Here is a 27,391-nt window from a genome sequence, read left to right as displayed (position 1 = left end):
CGGCTGCTGCCCTTCCACTTCAGCCAATCCCAACAGTAGTTGAATTTCCAGTGGCCATCATTGCTCATGTTTGCCTCCTGTTGGCAGCTGACGCCTCACTGAAGCCCCACCACACAAAATACTACTGCCAAGCCTGTCAGTTCCCTGCCAGTATCTCCCTGCCCGTCAGCATCAACCCAGGCCATTTCCACACATCCAGTTGCGTCCTCCCACTGCTCTGTGCACATCCAGTGAAGTTTTCCCCACTGCTTTCCACCCATCCGGCAATGTCCTTCCTGCCACTTTTTGCCCATCCAATGACGTCCTTCATGCCACTTTCCACACATTTTTCCCATTTTTTCCACTTTTCAGCTTGCTCCCAGATGGCTCCATCAAATCTTTTCCTTAGAGAAAAGGGACTGTAGTATCAGGACACCTGCTTGGCCACTGTACCTCGGTAGCAACACCTGCATCTTGCATGTAGCCCAACTACTTGAGCTGCAGGTGTTTCCCCAACGCAGGTGTCTGCTCCTTGTTTGATGTGCACAGACCATTCAGTAGTGGCACTGTGATCGTGGACCTATTCCTTTGTCTGTGATCACGTGATATCACAGGCCTATCAACCCATTTGCCTGTACAGGCTGCGGCAGACTGCCAGTATGCAGATAGGCCCTGCTCTGGGCCAATTGCCAGCAGCATCTGCAGCTGATCAATCATCGCACACCTTCCCATTCTTGGGCCAAGTGCTGGCAGCTTCACACAATGCATCAGTCAGGGCACTCCTCCACTCTGCACCCTGACTACCATGGCCCTTGCCCCACTGTCACACCAGACACCAGCTGCACCCTCGCTGTGTCATCATACTGCCTTTGCCACAGTACCTTGCCCCTATGCCAGCCGCACCATCACCACAGTACCAAAGCAAGCACCTAGCACACCTTTGTCACTGTGCCATGCTGGGCACCTGGCGCACCCCTGCCACTGTACCACACCAGGCGCCAGCTATGCCCTCACCACAGTACCAGGCTGGACACCTGCCACACACTTGCCCCAGTATCACACCTGGCAACTGTCATGCCCTTGTTGCAAATCCTGCTGGGCACCAATCACACTAACATGGGGGCCTTATGCTGGGTTCTCTCCAGCTCCCTCGCCGATGCCCTGGGAGCACATCAGCTGTAGTACTGTTGTCATATTATGTAACAAAATGGTTCAAATGGCTCTGAGCACTATGGGACTTAACTTCTGAGGTCATCAGTCCCCTAGAACTTAGAACTGCTTAAACCTAACTAACCTAAGGACATCACACACATCCATGCCCAAGGCAGGATTCGAACCTGCGACTGTAGCGGGCGCGCGGTTCCAGACTGTAGCGCCTAGAACTGCTCAGCCACTCTATTATGTAACCTTTCTTTTAATAGAGTAATAAAATATTTCAGATGCATTCCTAGGAACTCATTACTTATTGTGAACTGTTCTCGCCACATGTGAGAACACTGCTGGGAATTTTCCCTCTCCAGTTACTTCACAGAAGTTATTAGATTATGTTGCTATTTAACTTAGGATTTACTATCTACAGTTACTAATGCCAATTAGTCATCACATATAATGAATAACAATGTATTGTTTACAGTAACTACTGGCAAATTGCTGTATTCTTATTAATGTAAAAGCTTACTACTGAAGATTTACTACCTGATGTTAGTAATGATATACTACATTGCTGCTATACTAGTTGTGATTGGTGCTTCATTAAATGACGATAGGAATAAAAATGTTACTAAACAGTATGCAAATAGTAATACCTAGTTTGCCTTCGGTCATGTTATAAACAAATTAAGCAAACAATCAGATGGACACAAGAAGTGTATGCTCCACCTAAAGAAGCATTATTACTTCAAGATTACGTCTAGTATTGTAAAGAAAATACTGAGAAATTTAGTACATGTTAGAAAATGAAAGTAATTCCAATTATGGATTATACTTCATATTTACTAGTACCAGAAACATTTTAAGATTCAGTGGTTGTGGAGCAACTTGGTCCACTGCTTCACTGCCAGGGAGAATGGCAGGCATTTATGTGGTATACACAAAGATAGCAACAAAAATATTATAGACTGCTACACACTAATACTGATGGCAAATGTTACTAAATATGACACAGAAATACATGGTATAAAATTTCAAAATCATTATGAAAAGCCTTACTGAGTTACCAATGTAACATTTAGCATACTGAAGTATCTACAGGACCTTCAAAATATAGTTTGTCTTTGGAAGGGGTTAGCATTTCGCACTGCAATGATTTAAGAAAGTATTTTTAATGAAGTTTCACAAACAATGATATATTTTTCTTATTAACTGTGGGACACTGTTGTGGAACAAGAGATGCTAATTACATAATCACAGAGGAAATAATGTAAATTTTAACTAGTGGTAGCTGAAGAGGAAGTATTTTTATGTCTGTTTGAAATTATAATTATATATCAACTTTATTTTGTAGTGGCCTAACGACCTTTTATGCCCTGGCTAGAGGGTGGCATTATTATGATACACTGTGCTAGATTAAATAATGTGAAGCTTCATGAGGAATCTTACAATTAATTGATGTGTTTGTCTAGGAAACAATTTCATTTTATCATTTGAGGGGTGACCACCTATGTGGTTCATATTGGGTTATTTGAAGAGTGTACTCATAATTAATGTGGTATTAGAACCATTTGCCCTGTGTGCAAGGAAAAACTCTTCTTTTCTTGCTACAGGGAAGTATCAATGTATTGGCAATTACCACAGTCTTTGTACCCTGGACAGTGAAACAAACCCCCTACAGAGAGCTGCCATTTATCTGGTTGAAATTTTGTTAGATACGAGAGGGTAAAACTATATGTTTTCAAATTGTTTGCAAAATGTTATCCTCTTCAAAATACTCTCCATTACAACTAATTCTTTTGTCCCACTGGTGCTTCCACTGTTCGAAAGATTTTTTGTAGGTGTCTTTAGAAATGGCTGACAGCTCCTCCCTCATTTTTTTTCTTGACTTCTTTAATGTTGTCAAATGCAAGTCCTTTCATGCCCCTTTCCATACGTGGAAATAAGAAAAAGTTGCACAGAGGCAGGTCAGGCGAGTACGGTGCGTGGGGCAGCGGAACCACGCCATTTTTAGACAAAAACTGTCTTAATGGCGATTGTTGTGTGTGCAGGTGTGTAGCTGTGGTAGAAGAACCAATCTCTTGTCTGCCACAAATTGGGTCTTTTTTGATGAACATTGTTGCACAATCTTCTCAAAACTTTCGAATAGAAGCTTTGATTGATGGTCTGACCTGGGATAACAAACTTTTCATCAATTTGGGCAGTTGATGGATGTCCAGAACAATATTTGTCAACAATTGACTGGTTGTCATTTTTAAATCGAGCAAACCACCTGTACACTTGAGTTTTTCCCATAGTGTCAGCTTGGTAAGCTGTTTTCAACATTAAAACAGTTTCAGCAGAATTTTTACTGAGTAGAAAACAAAATTTCACAGCTGCACATTGTTCAGTTAAACTTGCCATCATGAAAAACTTAACAAGAACAAAACAGCGCTAGCAAAAACAATCACTGCAGATAAAAAGAACAAGCCACATCGAAAACACAGGTGGAACTGAACTGGCAATGAGTTGCGCTATACACTCCTAGTGGCAGAAATGCATACTACACAGGCTCTGCCCACGGTAATGTTATTTCAGTTTGTTTTGGATACCCTCTCGTAGAAGAGTCCACCAGAAATGGTAATGCTAGTGGAAGTTTAAATGTTTGAGGAAACAGATCATCATCTAAGAGTCTTCCACTTCGAGAGACATGCTACAATTTAATGCTCTCTACCTCCTAACAATTTTACATTAAGATCATTTTTTAAATCAATATTCCTATCCAAGAACAAAGAAGAAACGATTATAGTTTAGTATATTTTATATTTGCTTTTGTTGATTTAATTTATTGCATAATAAAATCTGAAGAGGATTTATATATATTTCTAATTAGACATAATAATAATTATTGGTGTGGGTTCTGTAGAAGTGAGTTTGTACTATATTGAATGCTGTGGTTGGGTGTCTATAATTTTTAATGGGATGTTAATTTCACATAGTGTAAGTAGGAGAAGTAACTGCTTAACCTGACCTAGCAAAAGAACTCAGTATTAAGCAAGAGATGTAACAGACTAATTAGCCCTATTTGTAGTTTAGTGCTTTGGTGTACCATGTTGATCCTGTGGAATGACATGTTGCACTTCTAACCACTTAGGCCATTGAGTGACGTTTGTGAAAATCGGAAACATTGTTTAGGTAGTTGTTAAGTGTGAAACATACTTCTGTGCATATTCTAGTTTGCCATATGTGCCGATGTATGTAGAAGATAATGGCTCAGAACATCAACAAGGTGTGATGGCGAGTGAGCATCTCCACATGCTGGGGATGGGTGCTTATGCTTTGGCATTTCGGCTTGGCGACACCTTGGAAGTCGCAGACCAAAGGGCACGGGAGATAATGTCATTGCCAGAACAAATGAACTGTAATGTGAAATCAGCGTGTCAAAACAAGACACGACCTAAGAGAGATCTGTTTCATCCACATTTGTAAATGAAGTTGTACAGTGCAAAAATAATGCACTTATAATACAGAAGAGTTATTGTAAACATGAGTATTTCATTTCAGTAGCTTGAATAGATCGGAGCTCTTTCAGTGCACACACCTGTGAAAAGCTGAAGAAGTCCGTTGTCAAGAAGGCATGACATGGTTTAATGGCACTGCACAGCAAGTCCAGTACAGCAAATAATATCAAGAAGGGTGACCTCAAGATATCTGTAAGGTGAAAGTTGGTACACAGATCAGCTGCGTGGCAGAAATGTGTATGGAATGGAATACCACATACCGAAACCCCATTAATACAACTTTATTCGGCCCCCTAATGCAGAATGCAAATTGGAGGTGATAAAGGAAGAGAGCTTTAATAGTAAGAAAAATGATTTTCACGATTTCTGACAAAAATAAGAGAAGAAGACACACTGCTTGGGGTAATCAAAGTCAATAACTGAGAAGGTATTAGCAGGCATAGGTAGTAGTGTTGTCTGAATTAATTTGAATATGTAGGAAGAAATAATTTTCCTTTGGTTAAAACCAAAGGAGGGTTAATTGTTTATAAAGATTTGGAGAAATATGTTAGTTGACCAAAGCAGTGAGGTCAGCAGTGAAAGATATTCATGTGCTTAAGTAACTTCGGCAAATAAATCACTCCGTTGTCAGGCCACGAGTGGCCTACCAGGACCATCCGACCGCCGTGTCATCCTCAGTGGAGGATGCGGATAGGGGAGGGGCGTGGGGTCAGCACACCGCTCTCCCGGTGATTATGATGGTATTCTTAACCGAAGCCACTACTATTTGCTCGAGTAGCTCCTTAATTGGCATCACGAGGCTGAGTGCACCCCAAAAAATGGCAACAGCACATGGCGGCCTGGTGGTCATCCATCCAAGTGCCGACCACACCCGACAGCGCTTAACTTCAGTGATCGCACGGGAACCAGTGTATCCACTGCAGCAAGGCTGTTGCCCTTGGCAAATAAATAGAGAAGAATTTCATCAGTGACTAGGAAGAATTACGTGTTGTTGTTGTTTTGAGACCACAATTGCAGCAGAGATTTCCAATGGCATCCCTACGACAATCAATAAACACAACAGCACAGCTTCAGTTTGCAGTGCAGTGGCCATTCAGCAACAACTATGCAGTAGCACATTTCTGCATCACTTAGCCCACATGTGGTGCACAGACAGCACCTTGCAGCTAGCTGTATGCCTAACTGGGTGAGCTGTAAACAGCTCTGACACGAAATTTTTTTTTGTTAGCAATTAATTCTGTGAAGAGTACAAAACTGCGATGTTGTGTGTGTGAGAGCGCACGTGCGCGCCCCCCCTCGCAACTACACACACACACACACACACACACACACACACACACACACACACAAGTTATCTAATAGTGTTGAAGACTAATGGGAAGCATTGTCAAATGATGATACTGAAATCCAAGGGGAAGTGCTAAATTTTACGAACAACCATCACATTATCTCTACACAAGAAGTTACAAACGAAGATAATACCACCAATTCCTTGGAGAATCTAACAACAGAAGGACTTTCATAAGTTATGGGAGGCACCAGAAAACACCCAGTGAGAACTTAATACGGAAATGACTATCAATGTTCGAGTGCTTTAATAGAGGAAAACTAGGTAATAACATGAACTTATCAAACAATTTCCAAACTTCAAATCTGATGGGGTGGTACACCCAACTTATTTTTTGCACGTATTTTCAATATCATTACCTATAAAACGACAAGATTACATGAAAACAGATTCTGCATTTAGTTACTTGGTGGAAATGCTTATGAGTGGAGGTACTAAAGAATATAGTTGCTTTAGATTTGATGGAAATGAGAATATGAGGCTAAGTGAATATTTGAAAGAAGCATTGCACTATGAATATATTTTGCATAAGCTATTATGTATAAGCTATTATGCAGATTGCTGTTCATCATAAGAAGAAAATTGTTTAGTGGTGTCCTACATTTAGTGTCAAGCACACATCATCATGTGGACAAAACGTATTTGCTAACAATAATTGTACTGTTTAATGCAATGGTAAGAGGAAAAGACATAAGATTTATTAATTGTCCAGACCAAAGTAGTGGCTTTCAGATTTCATCTCGGCGGCATCATGAATCATTGCAAATTTGGTGGATCTCACATACACCAAAAATAGAGCTGGAAGGACTTTTAATTATTTCAAAGTTATTTAGTGAAAGTTATACTACTATGAATGATAAGTTTGGAAGGTAGGAGACAAGGTACTTGCAGAATTGAAGCTGTGAGGACAGGTCGTGAGTCGTTCTTGGGTAGCTCAGATAGTAGAGCACTTGCCCACGAAAGAAAAAGGTCCCGAGTTCAAGTCTTGGTCTGGCACAAAGTTTTAATCTGCCAGAAAGTTTTTTTATAGAATTATATTTATGTTAGTTAAATGAGGTAACATTAGCTGTACTTTCTTATTTATCTGTTGGTAAATGAAAAGGATGCAGTTAAAAAGTTAAGCTGTTTATGGGGTGTGGTGTGGTGTATGGGATTCTGTTTGTAGGGCTCCATCATCTGTCTCCCTCTGAGCTTAGCAGGATCATTCCTTGTCAAATCAAGCAGGTCATGTCACCCATCACCTCAGATTTTCATGAAACTTTCCACTTTTGCTTATACTTACAATACAAGAACTTGTGCAAATTCTTTTTTGCTCTCAGATTAAAACTTTTTTATATCAAATTTTAAATGTAATGATATTCTGATAATTGGGCTCTGCAAAAATGTCAATGCAAAATGGTACTTATATAGTGCCCATTACTCAGGGTTTTATGAAGCTTTTGATTTGGATTTTTGTTTTTCAGATGTTAAGTAAGGCATAGAGTCAACAGGCATGTAATTAATTAAGCAGTAATGTTGCCAAGAACATTACAAAAAAATTTAATGTGTGTCACTTTCCAATTTCCAGAAAAAGTACAGACACATTGAAAAATGCGTATATCACATTGCTCCATCCTGGTGAGAACTTATAATTGGTCTTAAATAATTCCCACGACAGTACACATTGTAATAAAATAAAATTGTTAATGGGTTTTCTATGAATGGCCACACAAATAAATCTGAAATCAGAATACATTTTTTTACAATTTTATTTTTACAAACGTAAATGCTACAACTGAAGTTTGTCATTTGGATTGCATTACTTTAGACAAAAATAACAGAAAGTATCTTATTTTCAACACATCACTGTCATATTTCCCTAGATGTCACAGAAAGGATGTATCTTTATTGGGAAAAAATTAATAACTGTTCTTGACTTACGGGAATATACAAAATCAACTTAAGCTGTTGTGGCCCAAACAATGATATTTAAATATTTAAAACACTTTCTGACAGCTGATACAATTTTTTTATCAAAACTCTGATACAATTTTTTAAAAAGAAGAAGATAGATACTGGATGTTCATTTAACATATATCACATAATTGTTCAGAAGATCATTCAAATCAGACTATGTCAACTGACAACCTGCAGTAAGGTTGCCTCATGAAAGTGCAGAGCCAAAAGTTATGAATTTAACTGAAACATTTCCGTTACATGGGTTAACTTTATTTAGGGTGTCAAATTAGCATCTCTAAACAACAATTATCCTAGCCACACCAACGTTAATTTAGAATGTACATGTTCAGCAGTGATGATCCCTGAAACTATCAATGAAACTTCTTAAGAACGTCTCTGATTTTAATCCACTGTGACAAATATACATTAACTTAATATCTTTTTCATTAAAGTAATACATTCTGCCTAATGTTGTTGAGGGCGTTGTGGGGCATTTTCATTGAATGAAAAAAATCAAGGAAAGCTTTTCAGAAGAAGTTACTCTTCTAATCTCTAGAGAATCACAAGAAAGTGGTTTGTAATGGTGAAAATTCCTGGTAGCGGTTATTGTGCAGGTTGTCGAAGATCTTTTCTCGAGGTTCTTGTGTAGGAAATCTACATTGACTCTCTAAAAAGTGGGAAAAAAAAATATCAATATTAACTTTGCAGAAATTGTAAACACCAGATGCAGTTAGTATTTGTGCATCATCCGCTAGTTGCAGACTAGGTCTTCTCAATATACATTTTATAGTTCCTCCCGAACCATCACACACAGATTTATCGTGGCTAGTAGCAAAAAAAGAATGCTCAGCATCAATAGAAAAATCGTTTTTGTGCTCACACAAATTTTTAAAGCTTTTTCTATTCTTATATTGAGCAGCACATCCATCAATGAAATAATGCACTTTCTTCACTTGTGGGTAATGCTCTGCCAGCCACCTAACCATATCTTTCTGGACAACATTTACTAATCCTACATCACGTTCCATATCATCACTTGTTCACTATTACCAATTTACTTTCTTTATTTACCACATGAACATACACGGGATGGATTGTACGGCTGCTTCTTGTCCAGTGGTAACGCTGAATTTCATCCTGAATTACAAAACTGTAGCTTTCAGCAAAGTCCCTTAACAGAACTGCTTTTTCGAGGATTAGATTTTCTTTCAATTTTTACAATGATTTTGACTGACTCTTAGATATAAATGAGTGTGGTTTATGTGCCTGTAATTCTGTTACCAACATGGCTGTGCATTCACCAACAGCTGCAGACTGCTTTACAGATTCTGCCCAATGATCTGTGTTTATCCACTGGCTGAACTCAATTTCATAATCGGCACCTTTGTAAGCTAATTTCTACTTTAATAATTTTGACAGTTTGTCATCACTGGGACAATCATCATAGTGATTAAGTATGCAGTCGTAGTTTTCAGAGTCACATACAAGAAATTTTGTAAGTTTTTTGTGTGTTTCTTCAATGTGTTCCGCATCCAAAAGCAGTTTTACATTTTGGTGGGTAACACACACACACACACACACACACACACACAGAGAGAGAGAGCGAGAGAGAGAGAGAGACACGAGTACAGTTCTCTTAAGTTGCGAAGGATGAGTCTTTTTTTGCATATATCCATTCTTCTGAATCCTAACTTTGTCTTTTGCTCCTGGTAATGCTCGAGGATATTCATCATTTTGGTAAAAATCAGTGATAATCTTTACCACCTCATCTGCAATAAATTCCCCCTTTTTGGTTTAAGATCAAATACCCATTGCTGTTTTCAGTTCCCTTGCTTGTTGAACAACATACTAACCAACTTTGAGTTCTGGCATTGTTTTCTTTTGACAAAGAAGGTGGAACTAAAGTTAAAATTTGAATTTTTTTAGGTACTCTTACACTAGGCACTTTTTCTTTCAATAACAATATAATGGAATCAAAATTTTTGGCTTTCTTATCAATTTCATCATCATTTTTTTTCTATGGTCAGTATCTTCCAATACTGCAACCTAATGCCTGGTGCACACTTCTTTCCAAAACATGCTTCACTTTTTCTAGCTTCTTTTTGCCATATGAAGCCTTGCTGTGATTTGGAATGGAGTGAAGTTTTAAGGAAGAGCACACCAAACGATGTAGGCTGAAGTTTTACTTGCCTCCTCAATACTTTGACTATTTAGTACTGATTTGTGACATGTCACCTCCGTGTCATTTGCATCATATCAACTTCTGTCACTGATGTCAGTTGTCTGTTCACAAATCTTGTGACACTTTTCGCACAGTTTTTGGCATCGTTTTACATAGATTCTTTTAGTACTTTTTTAGACAAAGACAAGCCAACTGAGTGCAAAAATTTTTAACTGTTTGTCTGCGTTTTTTGAAAGGATCACAACATGTTCTTTAATGGCTTTCAAAAACTTTTAAGTAATAAGAGGGTTGAATGAAAAGTAATGACTTCACCTTCGTTGATTGGGTTTGGATGGGAATATTTTAATAAATCAAATGCAATCCTTAGAATGTGATCTTTAATTACCAATATTTACTTTTCCACATAATCACCAGGCAGCTGGATACATTTCTGCCAACGATGAACAAGTTTTCTGAAGCCATTACTGAAGAAGTTGACACTCTGCTTCTGCAACCACAATATCTCAGTTCTCTCAAAGTCTTCATCAGAAGCATAATGATGTCCCCACAGATCGTCTTTCATTATCAGGAACAGATGGAAGTCAGACGGTGTTAAATCTGGAATGTATGGAGGATACCGTACAGTGATGAGATTCAGTCTCTGCTGAAGTTCTGTTGTGGTGGCACATGAAGTATATGGTTTGGCATTGTCACACTGCAGGAAAACATTTCCCTTTTCCTTTCAGATCCTTGTTAGCCGTCGTTTCAGAGTTCACAACATTGTGATGTGACACTCTGAATTTATTGCTGTTCCACAATCAAGGAAATCAACATAGATAACACAATCTGCGTCGCAGAACACTGTGGCCGTGATTTTTCCAGCTGAGACCTGCATCTTGAATTTCTTTTTCTCAGCAGGTCTTTGTGTCAATATTCCACAGACTGACATTTCGTCTCCAGGTCGTAATGGTGCACCCACGTTTCGTCCCCTGTCACAATTGAATGGAGAAAGGCTTCACCTTCATTCTCGAAATGCAAGAGGAGTTCCTGGCAAATTTCAAGTACTTTCATTTCAGGAGTCAGCATCTAGGGTACCCATCATGCCAGATCTTCCAATAGCCAAGCAAAGCAATAATGTGACCCATACGTTCTTGTGAAATGCCGATTGTGCTTGCAAGTTCATGATGATTTTCCTGAATCAATCCATCAACATTTTGCTTGTGAAACTTGGTGGTTGCTGTCACAGGACGCCCAACTCTTTGTTTGTTACGCCGGTCAGATGATCCCGCCTGAACATCTTTAAATTTACTCACCCAATGACACACAATACTCACATCAACACAATCACCATAAGCTGCTTTCATTCTCTGATGAATCTCCTTTGGGGTGACACCTTCTGCTGTCAAGAATTCAACGACTGCACATTGCTTAAATCGCGTTGACCGACCGTCTGCACAGGGTTCCCTACTTTACACTGTAACAAGGCAACCGTTCAATGCTAAGTCTTCCAACCAACTGGAACTGTAGAGGAGAGGCTATGGAACAAGCCAGTACCTGCTGCATACCAATGCTGCCAACTTAGTAATTTTCCAATGGTGCATGAATTCACATTTTCCACTGCACACCACAAACTGATATGACCTGTCTCACAGAAAGACAAGGAGCAACTGAGGCCGAATAGACTCAATTGTTGCACGCCAGTTTTTCCTCAGCAATGAATTCCAGCAATTGTTGCAGTGTTTTCATGCCTATAAAGGTTTCAAACAAGCTACTGCTGTCTAGTAACACTTTTTAACACAGTGAGCAGGTGAATGGCTGAATACATAAATCATATAATTATAGTCTTTAAAAAATTACTGAATTAGTCAAATGAAAGGAAATAAATTTTCACACAAAGTTAACTTGCTTGCCTGGACTGAATTATACTTAAATGTGCTATTTTGATGCCTTTGCATCCGAGGCAGTGGGACAGTGAGTGGATGAACTTACTTAAAATGATCCTTTTCCATCACAGCAAAAAGTATTTTGATTTCAGATGTGTGTGTCAATTAGCAGAAGACCCGTTAAAATTTTTATTTTATTAGAAAGCTTACAATTTAGGGGAGTATTTAAGACCAAAATCAGGTTCCCAGCAGGTTGGAGAAATGTGATGTAAGCATTTTTTCCACATCCTCACAATTTTTCTAAAATTGAAAATTGACATACATTTATATATTTTTAAAAAATTTTCTTTGCAACTTTACTGCTTCAATAACTGGATATCTGTTAACAGTACTCCTGAAAACAATTACAAACCAAAAGCTTCATAAGCACCTGAGTTGTGGACATTTATGTAGATAAGTACCATTTTGCATTGACATTGTTGCAGAGCGCAGTTATCAGAATACCACTACATTTAAAATTCGATATAAAATAAGTTGAGGTCTGAGACCAAAAAGATTTTGCGTAAGTTCCTATGTTATAAGTATAAGCAAATGAGCAAAGTTTTGTGAAAATCTGAGATAGAGGATTACAAATCCTTGAATTAGTACGTGTTTTGACATGGAGTGGCCAAACCTAATCTTAATTATCCTTCCTTGCTTCTCCGACAGGACTACCTATTACATTATCCCTCTTTCCACATGCGTACATTTCTATGGCTGAGACACTTCTCTTCTGCAGGCCATATAGTGGTAATTATAACCTAGTAACGTAGGACAGCAGCGATAGGTAACAAACATACAAAGATGAGATACACAATGTGTGTGTGAGAAAAGTAATGAGACTGATTTTTTAATTTACCAATATTTATTTCCAAACAACAACATTGTTCCCTTCAAAGTAGTTCCCTTTGGCAGCTATATACAGGTGGAGTCATCATTCCGTCTTGGTAGCAGCACTGAAAGAATTCAACTGGTATGGCCTTTACCATGTCAGTCACACTCTTTTGAATGTCCTCCAGAGTGCCAAAATGACATGTTCTAAGCATTTTTCAATTTCTTGAGAAGAAAACAGTCACAGGGACTCACATCAGGTGAATAGAGGGACAGTGGAACAACAGGATCATCTTTTGAGGTCAAAGATTCCCTGAAGTGGCCGCGTGACATGGGACACAGTCACCATTCAACATCCACTTGTCTGCAATGTCTGGTCTCCTAAGCCTTTCAAGGACATCTTTGAAAAACACTTGGTTGACAATCTGTCCTAAAGAAACAGTTCTTTATGCATGATGAAGCAAATCAGCATTTTTCTGATTTTTCATTTTCTCATTCAAGCTATTCTTCACCTTCTTGCTAAGAATTCATTACTGTATTCACAAGACTAAACAATTTGTGGCCATTGGCAATCCTCTCAGGATCAACACACACATTTCTTCGATTCTCCTTCTGCTCAGTTGTGTGGTTTTTCGGTGCCATTTTGGCACAGTCAAAATTTTGATGTATGGTGAAACTTTTTAAGTTAAACAAGTCACCCACCATCCTTATTGTTAAATGTTGGTCTCATATAACAAGAGCACCCACACATTCAATGTGTTCACAGACTGTTGAAGCTGAAGTTCTCTTGAGTGAGGCTCACCTTCAGTGTTTTCTCGACCATCCAAAAGTGATTTGTGAAAGATAAAAACTTGTGATCTTGATAAGAAATGTTTTCCATAAGGTTGTTTCAACTTTTCAAAGGTTACACTTGCACATTCCCACAATTTAACATAAACTTGGTGACATAACATTGCTGTTAACTGTGTTGTTCCATTTTCATAACACGCTACAAGAATACAACTTCAATGATGGCACTCTCGAAAATAACATGATCACTGTACAGACCCAAAACTTGGACTGAGCATTTGGAAGGGACAAACACACTGATCTACACAAGTAGAGCAACACAGTGTTGCCAGATCACTTTCAGTGTTTGTTTTGTTGTAGGGTGCAAAACTAACTAGGATCATATGTGCGCTTGTCAAAACTATAGAACACAAAGTCAGAGACGAGTTAAAAATGACTAAACATCAATCCCAGTCAACATAAGAGAAGACAACTAAAAACAGAAACTTGGAGAAAAGTCTATAAAATACACTACAAAGAAATGGAAGTCCAGAACTAAAATTTAAATGGCCTTTGCCGTATTGTTACGATGGATAAAAAGTAAAACGTGGTCGACAGCCTGCGTATAGTTTGCTAAAATGGCCAAGAACTTGGACGACAAACCCAAGCAGAAACGTAAACGGTTAAAAAACGGGCATTCTGTCCAAAAATGGTGGACAGTTTTAACTTGGGCGCAATGTATGCAAAGTGATGGGTGAGTGCCACTTAACAAATGATGGCTAAAAAGGCTGTGTCCAAAACGCAACCTAGTTAAAAATGACCTCCTCACGGTGGGATGGCCAAGAGGAGGTCGTCTGAGCCGCTGGGAGAGGCTTAATAACCTGGAGCTTATTCCCATGAAGGGAGGACCAGTGGCGATGTCAAAGTGAGACCACCTCCTAACAGACGGCAACACAGAGATCATCGGAAGGAATATAAGAACACGTGGGATGAGGTACGAGAACTGCAGCCTTGGCAGCACCCTCGTTTCCTGTCAGACCAACATGACTAGGAACCCACATAAACAGCACAGTGGCTCCATCAAGAGTGAGCAAGTGACAGTTTTCCTGGACCCGCTGCATTAAGGGATCGGCAGTGTACAGTGCACAGAGGCTTTGAAGGGTGTTGAGACAGCCTGAGCGGATGACACAAATGAAAACCCTGTGGCACATCACCAACAGCTACATGTTATCGACTGTTGTGAGCAGACGCAGTTCATACATCTATCATAGTAATTTCTGTGCAGCTATTATGACGAGTTCTTTCTGATGAGCAATTAGAAGAATAATAAATGCATCTCACAATGACAAGAGTATTTCTGAAGAAGAAAATCACACCATTGACAACATTCTTCCTTCATCAGATTCAGAAGCCATTTCAGATATTGATACCTCACATAACAATGTGCAAGCTGTTCAATTGATTCCGGCTAAAAAAAAAATCACGTGCAGCTTAGGACCTTTCTGCAAACTGGAAGAGCACCTAGTGCAAACATTATAAAACTGACTCTTGGTCTGACAAGACAAGCAATCGAGAGAGTATGTGATACAATATCATCTTTTCAAGTTACGATGAATGATAATTCAGAGGATTGTGGTGGAAATGGCTAATATTGAGGGTCCAAGAAAGTATGGGACAGCTGGGAAGCTTTAGACGAAATGACACTTTAAGCTTATATTGGCCTGTTATTACTGGCTGATGTGTGTAAGTCATATGGTGAATCAAAAAAGACTTTGTGGGATCCAGAAACAGGTAGAGCCATATTTATTGCCATAATGATGACATGTCTGGTCGAAGAAGAGACAGTAAATGACAGCTTGGCACCTATAAGAATTCTGTGTGATAAGTGGGTGGAAATACCTTCAAAACTACATAATCCCAGCACAGCTGTAACTGTGGATGAACAAGTGGTGGCTTTTCTGAGGACATTGTCCATTCAAACAATATACACCAAGCAAACACTCAAAATAAGAGGTAAAAATATGGACTTTGCTTGATAGTACTACCTCTTATGTTTTGAAGACAGATCTACACATGAAAATTACCTGGACAAGTACCCAAGAAAGCTCAAGGTATGAGGGTTGTCGTGGACCTGGCATATTAGCTAAAAGGATGAAATGTCACATGTGACAATTTCTTCACATCATATGGACTAGGCCAAGGACTTCTCAAAAGACATTTTCACACTGCTGGGGATGGTGAGACAAAATAAGTCTTAACTCCCTAATAACACATCAAGCGAAGATGATGTTCACACTGCAAAGTTCTTTTTTAGTAAGGATACCACAGTCATATCTTATGTTCCAAGGAAGAGCAAATAGGTTGTCCTGATGAGCACAATGCATAATGGCGAGGAAATAAACAACAGAAAAGACAAGAAACCAAAAATGATTTTGAACTACGAGGCAAGTAAGGGAGCAATGGACACATTAGTTGTCTTATTGGTACCTACACATGCAACAGGAAAACCAACCATTGATCAATGATCATCTTCTACAATACTACCTATACTCCTGTCAACAATGCTTTTGTGCTGTGGAGAGAAATAAATCCAGGGCGGGAAAGAAAGTTCTTTACAAAAGAAGAATATTTCTCGATGGATTAGGAAGACTCCTAGTTACTACTTAGATTTAAGCTAGAAAAGTGCTGCCATGAAATGAACATTCAGTGGCCACTGTTACAAGAATACAAACAGGAAGTCCATCAACCTGATGGCAACTAGAACTGCAAATGTGCCAGATGCAAATTCTGTCCGTTAACCTGTGACAACAAGATACCAATGAAGTGTCCAAATGGTAACAAACATGTATGCAAAGCTCACGTTAGATAACACAACCCAATCTGTGGAATTCTAAGTAAAACTCTATTCTAATTTTTCCCATAACTGACATTTAATATGCTTAAGTAAAATTCTTGTGTGCAACAGTTCATTGAGGGCCAGAACTTACATCATTGTTGGTTTGTAATACTGTAAAATTTGTTTATACCATAACAAATACATCTTCATTTAAATTATTATAATGTTTAACAATTTACATTCATCATGCACTTTAAATATCACACTGGGTCATTATGACCCTAAAGAGCATATGTGCGTCATCTTTTTAAGGAAGGCAGCATGTTTTTAAGGCAGAATTTGTTAGTAGACATTCTCAGGGTAGTTTACTACTACCTTCAAGGGTCTGTTAGTCTATGTGAGACTCTCGCACAGGCCAAAAAAACCTGTGATATTCATTCTACCTTTCTCTGCACATGTTCAATGCCCTTTGCTAGTAAAGGTACAATACACCTGAGCAGTATATTAGATTTATATGCAATCTCCTTTGTAGATTGATTTCACTACCCCAGTATTATTCCAATAAACCAAGCCTGCTTTATCCACAATGGAGTCTTTGCTCTGCTTTGTTATAGGGCACAAAAAGAACTAAGGTCATACGCACCCATGTCAGAACCTTAGAACACCAAGACAAAAAAGGAGTTTAAAGTGGTTACACACCAAGTCCAATTGATGGAAGGAAAGAAAGCTAAAAACAAGGAATTCCTATCGGAAAAAGCTCCACAAATATGCCATAGAGACAATGGAGGTCCTGAACTAAAGATTAAATGTCCATCACCATACTGCTACGCTGGACAAAAAGTAAAATACAGTCGACATCCAGCATGTCATTTGCTGAAACAGCCTAGAACTCTGACGGCAAACAGACATTAGAATGTAAGTGGTTAAAAAAAGGGCATTCGGTCAGGAAACGGCGAACCATCAAAGGTTGATGACTATGAGTACAAAATGTTGGGGGATCACCACTTAAATATGGTGATGGCTAAAATCACAATGCCCAATATGCAACCTAGCTAAAATGATCTCGCAGCAAGAGGGCTGAGAGATGGTCAAGCAGCTGGAAGAAGTTTAATTCCCTAGAGCTGGTTTCCATGAAGAGAAGACCAATGGTGATGCCAAAGAGACACCGACTGCTAACAAATGGCAACATGGAGATCATCGGTAGGAATGGAAGATCTAGCAGGCCAAGTTAGGACGACTGCAGCCTTGGCAGCTGCTTCGGCAGCCTCGTTTCCTGTCAGACCGATGTGACCAGAAGCCCACATAAACATCACAGTGGTTCCTCCAAGAGTGAGCAAGTGACAGCTTTCCTGGACTCATTGCACTAAACAATGGACTGTATACAGCAAACACAGGCTCTGAAGGGCACTGAGAGAAGGAGTAGATGACACAATTGAAACACCTGTGTCACCTGATGTACTGTGTGGCTCGATAAAGGGTAAAGAGCTCTGCTGTAAATACTGAGCAGCATTCCGGAAGCTGACACTGAAAATGGTCAGTGTCAATGAAGGCACACCCACCACAACGGTCAGTCCGAGACCCATCAGTGTACAGAAAGGTACTATCATTAAGTTCTATGCGAAGGTCAAGAAACTTACAGTGATAGACCCAATCAGGAAGACTGACCTTAGACCTTAGGAAGCGAATGAAGTCCAAAGTGAACATGCATCGTCACATGAAGCCAAAGTGGTGAAGGGTTCACACCAATTGGGAAAGTGGATGATGTAGCACGAAGTTAAGCTGCCAGAGCAATAGCCAAAAGCAAACTGCAGGAGGTAACAGAGAAGAAGGATGAACCTCGTACTGGCGGTCAATGGAGTCATTGAAGGAGGCACAGATGGGTGGCCTTTCGGCAGCTTCTGCATGGAGACTCTCTACCGGGCTAGCCTTAAAGCCACCAGTGGACAAATGGATGCCGCAATGGATTGTATTTAAACAGCACAAGTGATCAGTACAAACGAAGGACGGTGGTCTGATCCACTCCCGAGGAAGTATCGCTGAGGACACACGGGACATTGAGGAACTGGGTACAGCAGGTTGCCAGCTAATACATGTGCGAGGACCAAGAACGTTTTCTATCAAGCATGAGGCCGGATAATTTCACAGTTCCAGTGAACGGAAGAGCAACAGGCCCAATATGTAAAGATGGCAGAAGAAACCCATTGCAGCGACAGAAATTCATAAGAACGGTTTTGTCAGTGGAAAAGCGACAGCCAGTGTTAATGCCCCATGAGTAAAGCTATTGGGACATCGCTGAAGACACCCCTCAAGGAAACATGTCGGTGGAGAACTGTAATAGACTCCAAAGTCAGCAATGAAAATGGAACAGGGGATGCCTGGTGGGAGACAGGGCATAACAGGACTAATGGCGACAGGACAGAGTACGGCATTCAGGATGGTGTCCTGAGGCACCCCGTTTTCCTGCATGAAGGTGTCTGACGAGGCAGAACCCACATGTATCTTGAAGACTCTATCTTTTAAAAATTCTTGAAGGAAATGGGACAGGCAGCCACGGAAGACGCGCATATAAAGAGTATGGAGGATCATCCCAGCGTCTAAGAAATGTGCAATCTGCTCTGATGTGATTTTATGTATGAAGGAGAAAGGGCTTGCCCACAAGACAAAGCTGCTTCAACATCTGAATGTGAACACCATCCGCCCCTGGGCAAAAGACTGGGAGGACGTGAGAGCATGATCTAGCTCCCACATAGTAAGGGCACCATTGTAGCATTCACGATTCTGAGAAGAGAAGAATATCAACTGAACCTCCTCCACTTGTTTCTGATGGAGGAAGGCAGAGTATTGGTGGGTGGAGCTTGAAAGTGGGTGGAGCTCGAAATCTCCGCAAAATAGCAGCACAAGATGTTGGAGATAGCAACATGGTCCACAATGACATCATACGCTAAGTTCAGGCTGGAAATTTGGGAATGGACCATGGTCCCAGGCAACAGTTGAAGGTTGGCCCACATGACAGAAGAGGAAGTGGAACTGTTAAAAGAACTTGTAAATAAAATCCAGCTACCTTTTTTGCCACCTCGAAGACTGCGATGACACTTCGCACGCAACTGTTTATAGTGAGAGCAGTTCGCCATTGTAGGATGACTGTTAAAAAATGCATGCTTCAATCCACCAAAGGACTGGGACACGGTGCGGTAAAGGTGAAGCGTGAGGAATGGAATGTTCTGCGGCAGTAAGAATAACTTTTAAGGTATTCTACCTGCTCATCACAACTGGGGAAATTTGGTTGTTGAATGTTGCCAGGGAGGAATTCATAGCTTTCTTTGGTCTTTAGTAAAAGCACTACTCTATCAAATGTGAGAAAAATAGTGCGTATAGGAACTGAGGATGCATCAACCTTTTTCATCACCCGGTGGACTGCAGTGACACACTGATCACAGTGGTAAGTTTGAATTTCTCCCTCGGTCAGACCATCAATTAGGCTAGTGTAAATAATGCCACATTAAGAATACAGTGTTCGATAGGCCTCAACACGAACAGGAGAGCCATGGAGAAGAGTCGCTGCGAGCTGCTGTTGGGCTTGAGAGTCACAATTAGTCTCCAAAAGCAAAGTGCCTTTGCATAAAAGAGAGCAGGATTTCACAGCACCTGCAATTGCATCAACACCTTTCTGAATAATAAACAGATTAACTGCAGTAAAGGACTGACCGTCTTTAGTACATGATGTCATGAGGAACCAAGGTGCAGCTGGCAGAGTCTTTTAAATCTTTAGCCTCATTCCATTTATGTTTAGTAAACGTAGACTGAGATGCGAGTAAATTCCCGGGGGTGGGGAGTGAGGGGTGGGAGATGGGGGGTGGAGGCGGTGGCCGCGGGCCAACAAAAATGGCGGGTGTGGGGGAGGGGGACGGGTCAATGGACCGCCAGGAAGAGCAGCGAGGGTGTGCAAACAAGGAGGGGGTGCAGGCAAACGAGGATGGGTGGGGAGGGGGGCGAACAGCGAGTGGGCAAACAAAGAGTGGGATGGGAGAGGACAAACAGGGAGTGGGGCAAGAGAATACAAACAGGGAATGGGGCAGGAGAATACAAACAGGGAGTGGGAAGGCAAACAGGGTGGGGGCGGGAGAAGAAAAACCAGGAGGGGAGAGGGAAAGACAACCAGCAAGGGGGCAGGAGAAAACAAACAGGGAGGGGTGGGTGTGGAGGAGATTGGCAGATATAGGAGGAGTAAGAGGCAGACAGAGGAGCGGGGGGTGGGGGGGGGGGGGGGGAGGTGGACTAGAGATGGGAGGTGATGGAGATTTGTGCACTATGTGTCAAGCATGTTGCAATAGTTTAGTTGAACTTTGTAGCTAGTTTTCAGTTTCACATTAGATTGATTGTGTCAGATGAATTTAATGAGTGAGTAACAGACCAGATGCAAATTTGGGCTCAGTTGTGTGTTCATAAAATTGAAGCTGTCCTGATCAGAGCACTGGAGGTCACAGAGGTGGTTCAGTCTTGGTACTATGTAGCCAGACAACAGACAGTTATGACGGTACGTACGAACACTCAAGAACATGTTGAGCGAGTGTGGTGATAAGAAATTGCACGAAAATTTGAAGCAATTTGTGAATTTCTGTTATGAATTAAATATGTGCTTCTATGAAAATCTTTTTGCTAACATTATTTCACCCAGAACTTTACTCACAAAATTTATTTATCTGGGATGGAATATTTAATCCCCTTACAACTGTTTTGAAGACTAAACATTAAATGATAAGTATGCAAATGGAAATCTACAGAAAAAAAGATTACTTATTTGGTATTCTACACAACTCAAATATTTTTCATCAGAAATGATTGCACATCTTTCCATTGACTACATTCTTTAAATGTTACATTTGTTCAATAGCATAATTCATGCTGTAAACTAAAATTATTGGTATGAAAGTAATGTTAACCAGATTATCAGACAGGCACCTTTCATGATTTTTTTGTAAATAGTTATAAATGAATTTTTACATTTATTTTGGCTTTGGTAGTTTAATAGTTTATTATTATTATCTTCTTTCCTTTCCCAGACCTTAGGTCTGGTTAAAAATGGAAAGTGACGCGGACCTTCATCAAGCGTGACTTCCTTTTAACTGTACGGTATATGTTACATTGCATTTAGGAACTTTCGGGTAATTGAACATGTATCAATAATTACAGATTTCTGAAGTTGTATATATAAGTTTGGATGTAACTGTATTGCATTGATGTACTGGTGGATATTGTGTGGTATGACTCCTGTAGTTGATAGTATAATTGGTATAATATCAACTTTATCCTGATGCCACATGTCCTTGACTTTCTCAGCCAGTTGGATGTATTTTTCAATTTTTTCTCCTGTTTTCTTTTGTATATTTGTTGTATTGGGTATGGATATTTCAATTAGTTGTGTTAATTTCTTCTTATTATTGGTGAGTATGATGTCAGGTTTGTTATGTGGTGTTGTTTTATCTGTTATAATGGTTCTGTTCCAGTATAATTTGTATTCATCATTCTCCAGTACATTTTGTGGTGCATACTTGTATGTGGGAACGTGTTGTTTTATAAGTTTATGTTGTAAGGCAAGTTGTTGATGTATTATTTTTGCTACATTGTCATGTCTTCTGGGGTATTCTGTATTTGCTAGTACTGTACATCCGCTTGTGATGTGATCTACTGTTTCTATTTGTTGTTTGCAAAGTCTGCATTTATCTGTTGTGGTATTGGGATCTTTAATAATATGCTTGCTGTAATATCTGGTGTTTATTGTTTGATCCTGTATTGCAATCATGAATCCTCCTGTCTCACTGTATATATTGCCTTTTCTTAGCCATGTGTTGGATGCGTCTTGATCGATGTGTGGCTGTGTTAGATGATATGGGTGCTTGCCATGTAGTGTTTTCTTTTTCCAATTTACTTTCATCGTATCTGTTGATGTTATGTGATCTAAAGGGTTGTAGGAGTGGTTATGAAATTGCAGTGGTGTAGCCGATGTATTTATGTGGGTGATTGCTTTGTGTATTTTGCTAGTTTCTGCTAGTTCTAGAAATAATTTTCTTAAATTGTCTACCTGTCCATAATGTAAGTTTTTTATGTCGATAAATCCCCTCCTCCTTCCTTTCTGCTTAATGTGAATCCTTCTGTTGCTGAATGTATGTGATGTGTCCTCTATTTGTGACATTGTGATCGTGTAAGTGTATTGCGTGCTTCTAGGTCTGTGTTACTCCATTTCACTACTCCAAATGAGTAGGTCAATATTGGTATAGCACATGTATTTATAGCTTTTGTCTTGTTTCTTGCTGTCAATTCTGTTTTCAGTATTTTTGTTAGTCTTTGTCTATATTTTTCTTTTAGTTCTTCTTTAATATTTGTATCATCTATTCCTATTTTTTGTCTGTATCCTAGATATTTATGGGCATCTGTTTTTCCATTGCTTCTATGCAGTCGCTGTGGTTATCCAATATGTAATCTTCTTGTTTAGTGTGTTTTCCCTTGACTATGCTATTTTTCTTACATTTGTCTGTTCCAAAAGCCATATTTATATCATTGCTGAATACTTCTGTAATTGTAATCTTTAGTAATTGGTTGAGTTGTTGATTTGTTGCTGCCAGTAGTTTTAGATCATCCATGTATAGCAAATGTGTGATTTTGTGTGGGTATGTTCCAGTAATATTGTATCCATAATTTGTATTATTCAGCATGTTGGATAGTGGGTTCAGAGCAAGGCAGAACCAGAAAGGACTTAATGAATCTCCTTGGTATATTCCATGCTTAATCTGTATTAGCTGTGATGTGATATTATTTGAATTTGTTTGGATATTAAGTGTGGTTTTCCAATTTTTCATTACTATGTTTAGGAACTGTATCAATTTAGGATCTACTTTGTATACTTCCAATATTTGTAGTAACAATGAATGGGCTACACTATCAAAAGCTTTTTGGTAATCAATGTACACATAGTGTAGCGACCTTTGTTTAGTTTTAGCTTCGTATGTCACCTCTGCATCTATTATCAGTTGCTCTTTACATCCTCGTGCTCCTTTGCAAAAGCCTTTTTGCTCTTCATTTAAAATTTTGTTCTGTGTTGTATGTGTCATTAATTTCTGTGTAATGACTGAAATTAATATTTTGTATATTGTTGGTAGGCATGTTATGGGGCAATAATATTTAACTGGGTTTGCTGTGTCTGCTTGATCTTTAGGTTTCAGATAAGTTATTCCATGTGTAAGTGTATCAGGGAATGTGTATGGGTCTGCAATGTAACTGTTAAATAATTTAGTTTGATGTGAATGTGTTGAGGTGAACTTTAGCCAGAAATTTGCTATTTTATCTTTTCCAGGGGCTTTCCAATTGTGAGTAGAATTAATTGCTTGGGTGACTTCATGTTGCAAAATTGTCACTTCAGGCATTTGTGGTATCATCTTGCATGTGTCTGTTTCTGCTTGTATCCACCATGCATGCCTGTTATGTTGTACCGGGTTTGACCATATGTTGCTCCAGAAGTGTTCCATGTGCTTTGTGTTTGGTGGATTGTCTATTTTAATGTATGTGTTATCTATTGTCTGGTAAAATTTCTTTTGGTTTGTGTTGAATGTTTGGTTTTGTTTCCTTCTATTTTCACTTTTTTTGTATCTTCTAAGTCATTTGGCCAATGCTCGTAATTTCTGCTTCTTTTCATCTAATTGCTCTATTGTTTCTTGTTGTGAGATTTTACCTAACCTTTTTCGTTTTTTTTCTGACATTGCATTTCTTATAAATTGTGTTAACTGTCCGATGTCTTTTCTCAGTTTTTCTATTCTGATCTGTAGCCTGTGTTGCCATGCTGGTTTTGTGGGTTTCTTCTGTGTGTGGGTTGGTTCTGATCTCTGCCGAGTGTGTATATTTAGTGTAGTGAGTGCTCCTATATAAACCAGTAGTTGTAACTCTTCCATAGTTGTGTTTTCATTTATTTTGTTGTGTATGATTGTGTTGATAGTTGTTATTGTTGTTTCGATTTGTGGGTTATTTGGCGGTCTATGCAAGAATGGTCTAATGTCTGTATTTGTGTCTTTGTATTCTATATATGTCAGCTGAAACTTTTCTTCTATATCTAACATGTGTGTCACTTCGTGTTCTATTTGTGCTTGTTCTGGTGGCTGTCTTAAGATTTCGTTTCCCTCTGATTGTTTAATTGATGCGTGTTGTTCTTTGTTTGTTTGCTCTGAGATGTTTGAGTCCATTACTGTATTTTCTTCTTCTACTGATTCCACATTATTTTGTTGTAGTATTTATTGTACTTGTTGTTTGATGTTTTCTAATTCTGACTGGGGTATCCTGTTATTTTTTATTATTACACAGATCTGATCAGCCCATCGTCGTTCTGTTAAAAATTTTAATTCTGGGTATCTGGTAATAAATGTTGTGTATACTTGTGATCTGTATCCAGTTGTATTGGTTCCTAGGTTTGTTGCTTGGTAATAACAGAACATGAGGTGTCGGTTAACTTCATCTGACCATCTCATGCTCTGTCTTTGTTTTCCTTCTAGGGTGGTTGCAGGAAGCATATCCTGCAAAACACCTCTATTTGGATTTAAATCATTTTCCAGCTGGCTAGCAGTGTCGTTACCATTGTGGGCGGGCATAGGGTTCAAGCATCGTCCCCGACCATGACGGCGCTTGTCCGAAGCTTCGTTAGTTCTGTCCTGAACCAACTAATCACACTAAAAGGGGGGTTGGCCCTATTAGTGGTTTGTTCATTTCGTTGCCTTTTACGACTGGCAGAACATACTGGAGGCTTATTCTTTATTATTATTAATGTCATTTGTTCCTTCTAAACACTTCAGATTTTTTCATTTATTTATTTATTTTTATTTCAATGTTCTTATCTGCCAGGCAGCTGTGTCCTGTTCAAAAATTTTGCTATCGATTTCATTCATACAATAATTTGGTAGGGGGTGACAGCAGTCCCTTAAACATAATAAATTGTTACACATGTGAGTGAAGATATATTTTAAGCTACAATTGTAACAGGGGGATGTTACATCAGGCAAGGGATGCTAAAAGGTGTTCTGAGAGCATGGTCAATTCACTCTATGTTTGGTAGTCATGAGAGCAACATCTCTTGCATATAATTGTAACAGTAGTGCGCAGTGCTCATGGAACGTTTACTTCAATCACAGCTATTACTCAGATATTTAACAGTCTTATTTTTAAAAACATAGGAGAATGTAATAAGTTGACAATGATAACAGTGAAAACAACAATTAATCTTATTCATTAGATGTGCCAATTTGTAGATTTATACAGTAGGCAATTTAGTGTCTCTCTAGCCCTAATACATGGGCATGCCACATAGCTAAAATTTTAGCAGTTAGTTTACCATCCAACACAACCAAACTTTTGCTCAGGATTACATCAAAGAACCAAATTGTCCCGCAAACTATTAGGTATAGATTCTCATCAGATCACTTCGGCAAAAATAAATAATAAGCTACAATATGTAGAATTGAAGCAATCAGATAATATACATAAATCACTCGCATGCTACCCTCTTTTGAAATTATCATACAGTAGGTGGTAGAAGCTACATGATTTTAAATCAACAAACCTAAAAGCACAATGTTAGATTTGGTAAGTTGCTGCTTTAATAGTTCAGAAGTGAAGCATTTTTTAATATTACTTCTAAAATATAAAAATCCTAATGCATTGAAATTTAGCTTGCTGAATAATACTACGTGGTACACTGAGATATAAAAAATAATGAACTTACTAAAATGCTTTGACATTTGCTATATTGTCAGCAAAATTCAGCTTCCGCAGTAGTTTGCAAAAACATACAGCAGAAAACTACTATCTTAGAACAGATGACACTATCATCTGTCTATCCAGGGTCCAACAACAACATATTATTCATTCAAACGAAATCAAGTGAAGGGGAATAACAAAAAAAAATGTAAACTGTGACATGTTGACTTGCAGTATCAACAATTAAATGGAGGAGATTAATAATATCTGTCAGTTGCACGTATTAAGTAAATTTTACTGGCAAAAACATTACTCTGAAGTCACTTTTTTATGAGTGTGAATTCTGTATATAAATGGGAATAAACTTTGGCGTACCTGTACATATTATCTCCTTTAAGTTCATCTGCACTGAAGAATGCAGCAAGACAGTCATGCAAACTGATTGTGGGACCCCAAAACCAGCTTCGTACCCATTCCCAGATCCAGGATACCCAACCCTTTGAGGAAAAAAAAGAAATCACAACTTTACATATGATGTCAATGTGGAACAGTGCCATTGAATTCATTAAACTCTGCAACCACCATTCTACTTACATTATTAATTCTTTAAATTCTATTTTCTTTAGGAATTACAATGATATATAGAAATACATATCCCTCTTCTAAACTTACAAGCATGTATTTCATACCAGTGTTCACAAGTCACATATTGACAGAAAATATGAGGCAGAAATACAAGCTGTAGTGAAACATAAAATAAAGAAAGGTAGAAAGAAAAGACTGCTGATAAATATTGTGTAGAGCCTGTTAAAATTACCAATATTCTTGAAAAAGAACAATGTACCTCAAAATCGCTTTTTTGTAACCTTAAAAAATCCCTAATATAACATTTTAGAATCACTCTCTACTAGAAACAGTGCTAAACCATACTGGATCAACTGGATGAAATATTTCACCAGGGATGCAACTATATGTTGGCATGAACACACTACCTACCACCGTCTAATGCTCATCCAATCTCCAAAACACTGTCTCCACCTGCATAGCAACACCGATAACCTTTCCTATCATATAGTTAATAACAGAGAAGCTGACCTCAATGAAAATCCTGCTGTAAGAGTGAGGCAATCAATAATGGCAAGACCTACTACATTATAAGGAGAAAAGTCAGTGCCTTATTTCACTCAGTATAGATCTGGTTGTCCTTTTCTCCAATGTTTTCACCAC

The 27,391-nt window shown here is 39.0% G+C and overlaps 1 protein-coding gene across 1 annotated transcript in view; it reads right to left on the bottom strand.

The window, feature by feature from the left end:
• The window catches only part of LOC126416745 (ubiquitin carboxyl-terminal hydrolase 20), a 187,938-nt gene that overhangs the window by 91,782 nt on the left and 68,765 nt on the right, over positions 1-27,391 (bottom strand). The window contains exon 10 of the mRNA XM_050084581.1: positions 26,540-26,661. Coding sequence (XP_049940538.1) covers positions 26,540-26,661 — 122 coding nt within the window. The remainder of the gene's footprint in view (positions 1-26,539; positions 26,662-27,391) is intronic.

Source organism: Schistocerca serialis, chromosome 8 (genome assembly GCF_023864345.2).
Source record: "Schistocerca serialis cubense isolate TAMUIC-IGC-003099 chromosome 8, iqSchSeri2.2, whole genome shotgun sequence".
Taxonomy (NCBI): domain Eukaryota; kingdom Metazoa; phylum Arthropoda; class Insecta; order Orthoptera; family Acrididae; genus Schistocerca; species Schistocerca serialis.
This window is presented reverse-complemented; position numbering and strand designations above follow the sequence as displayed.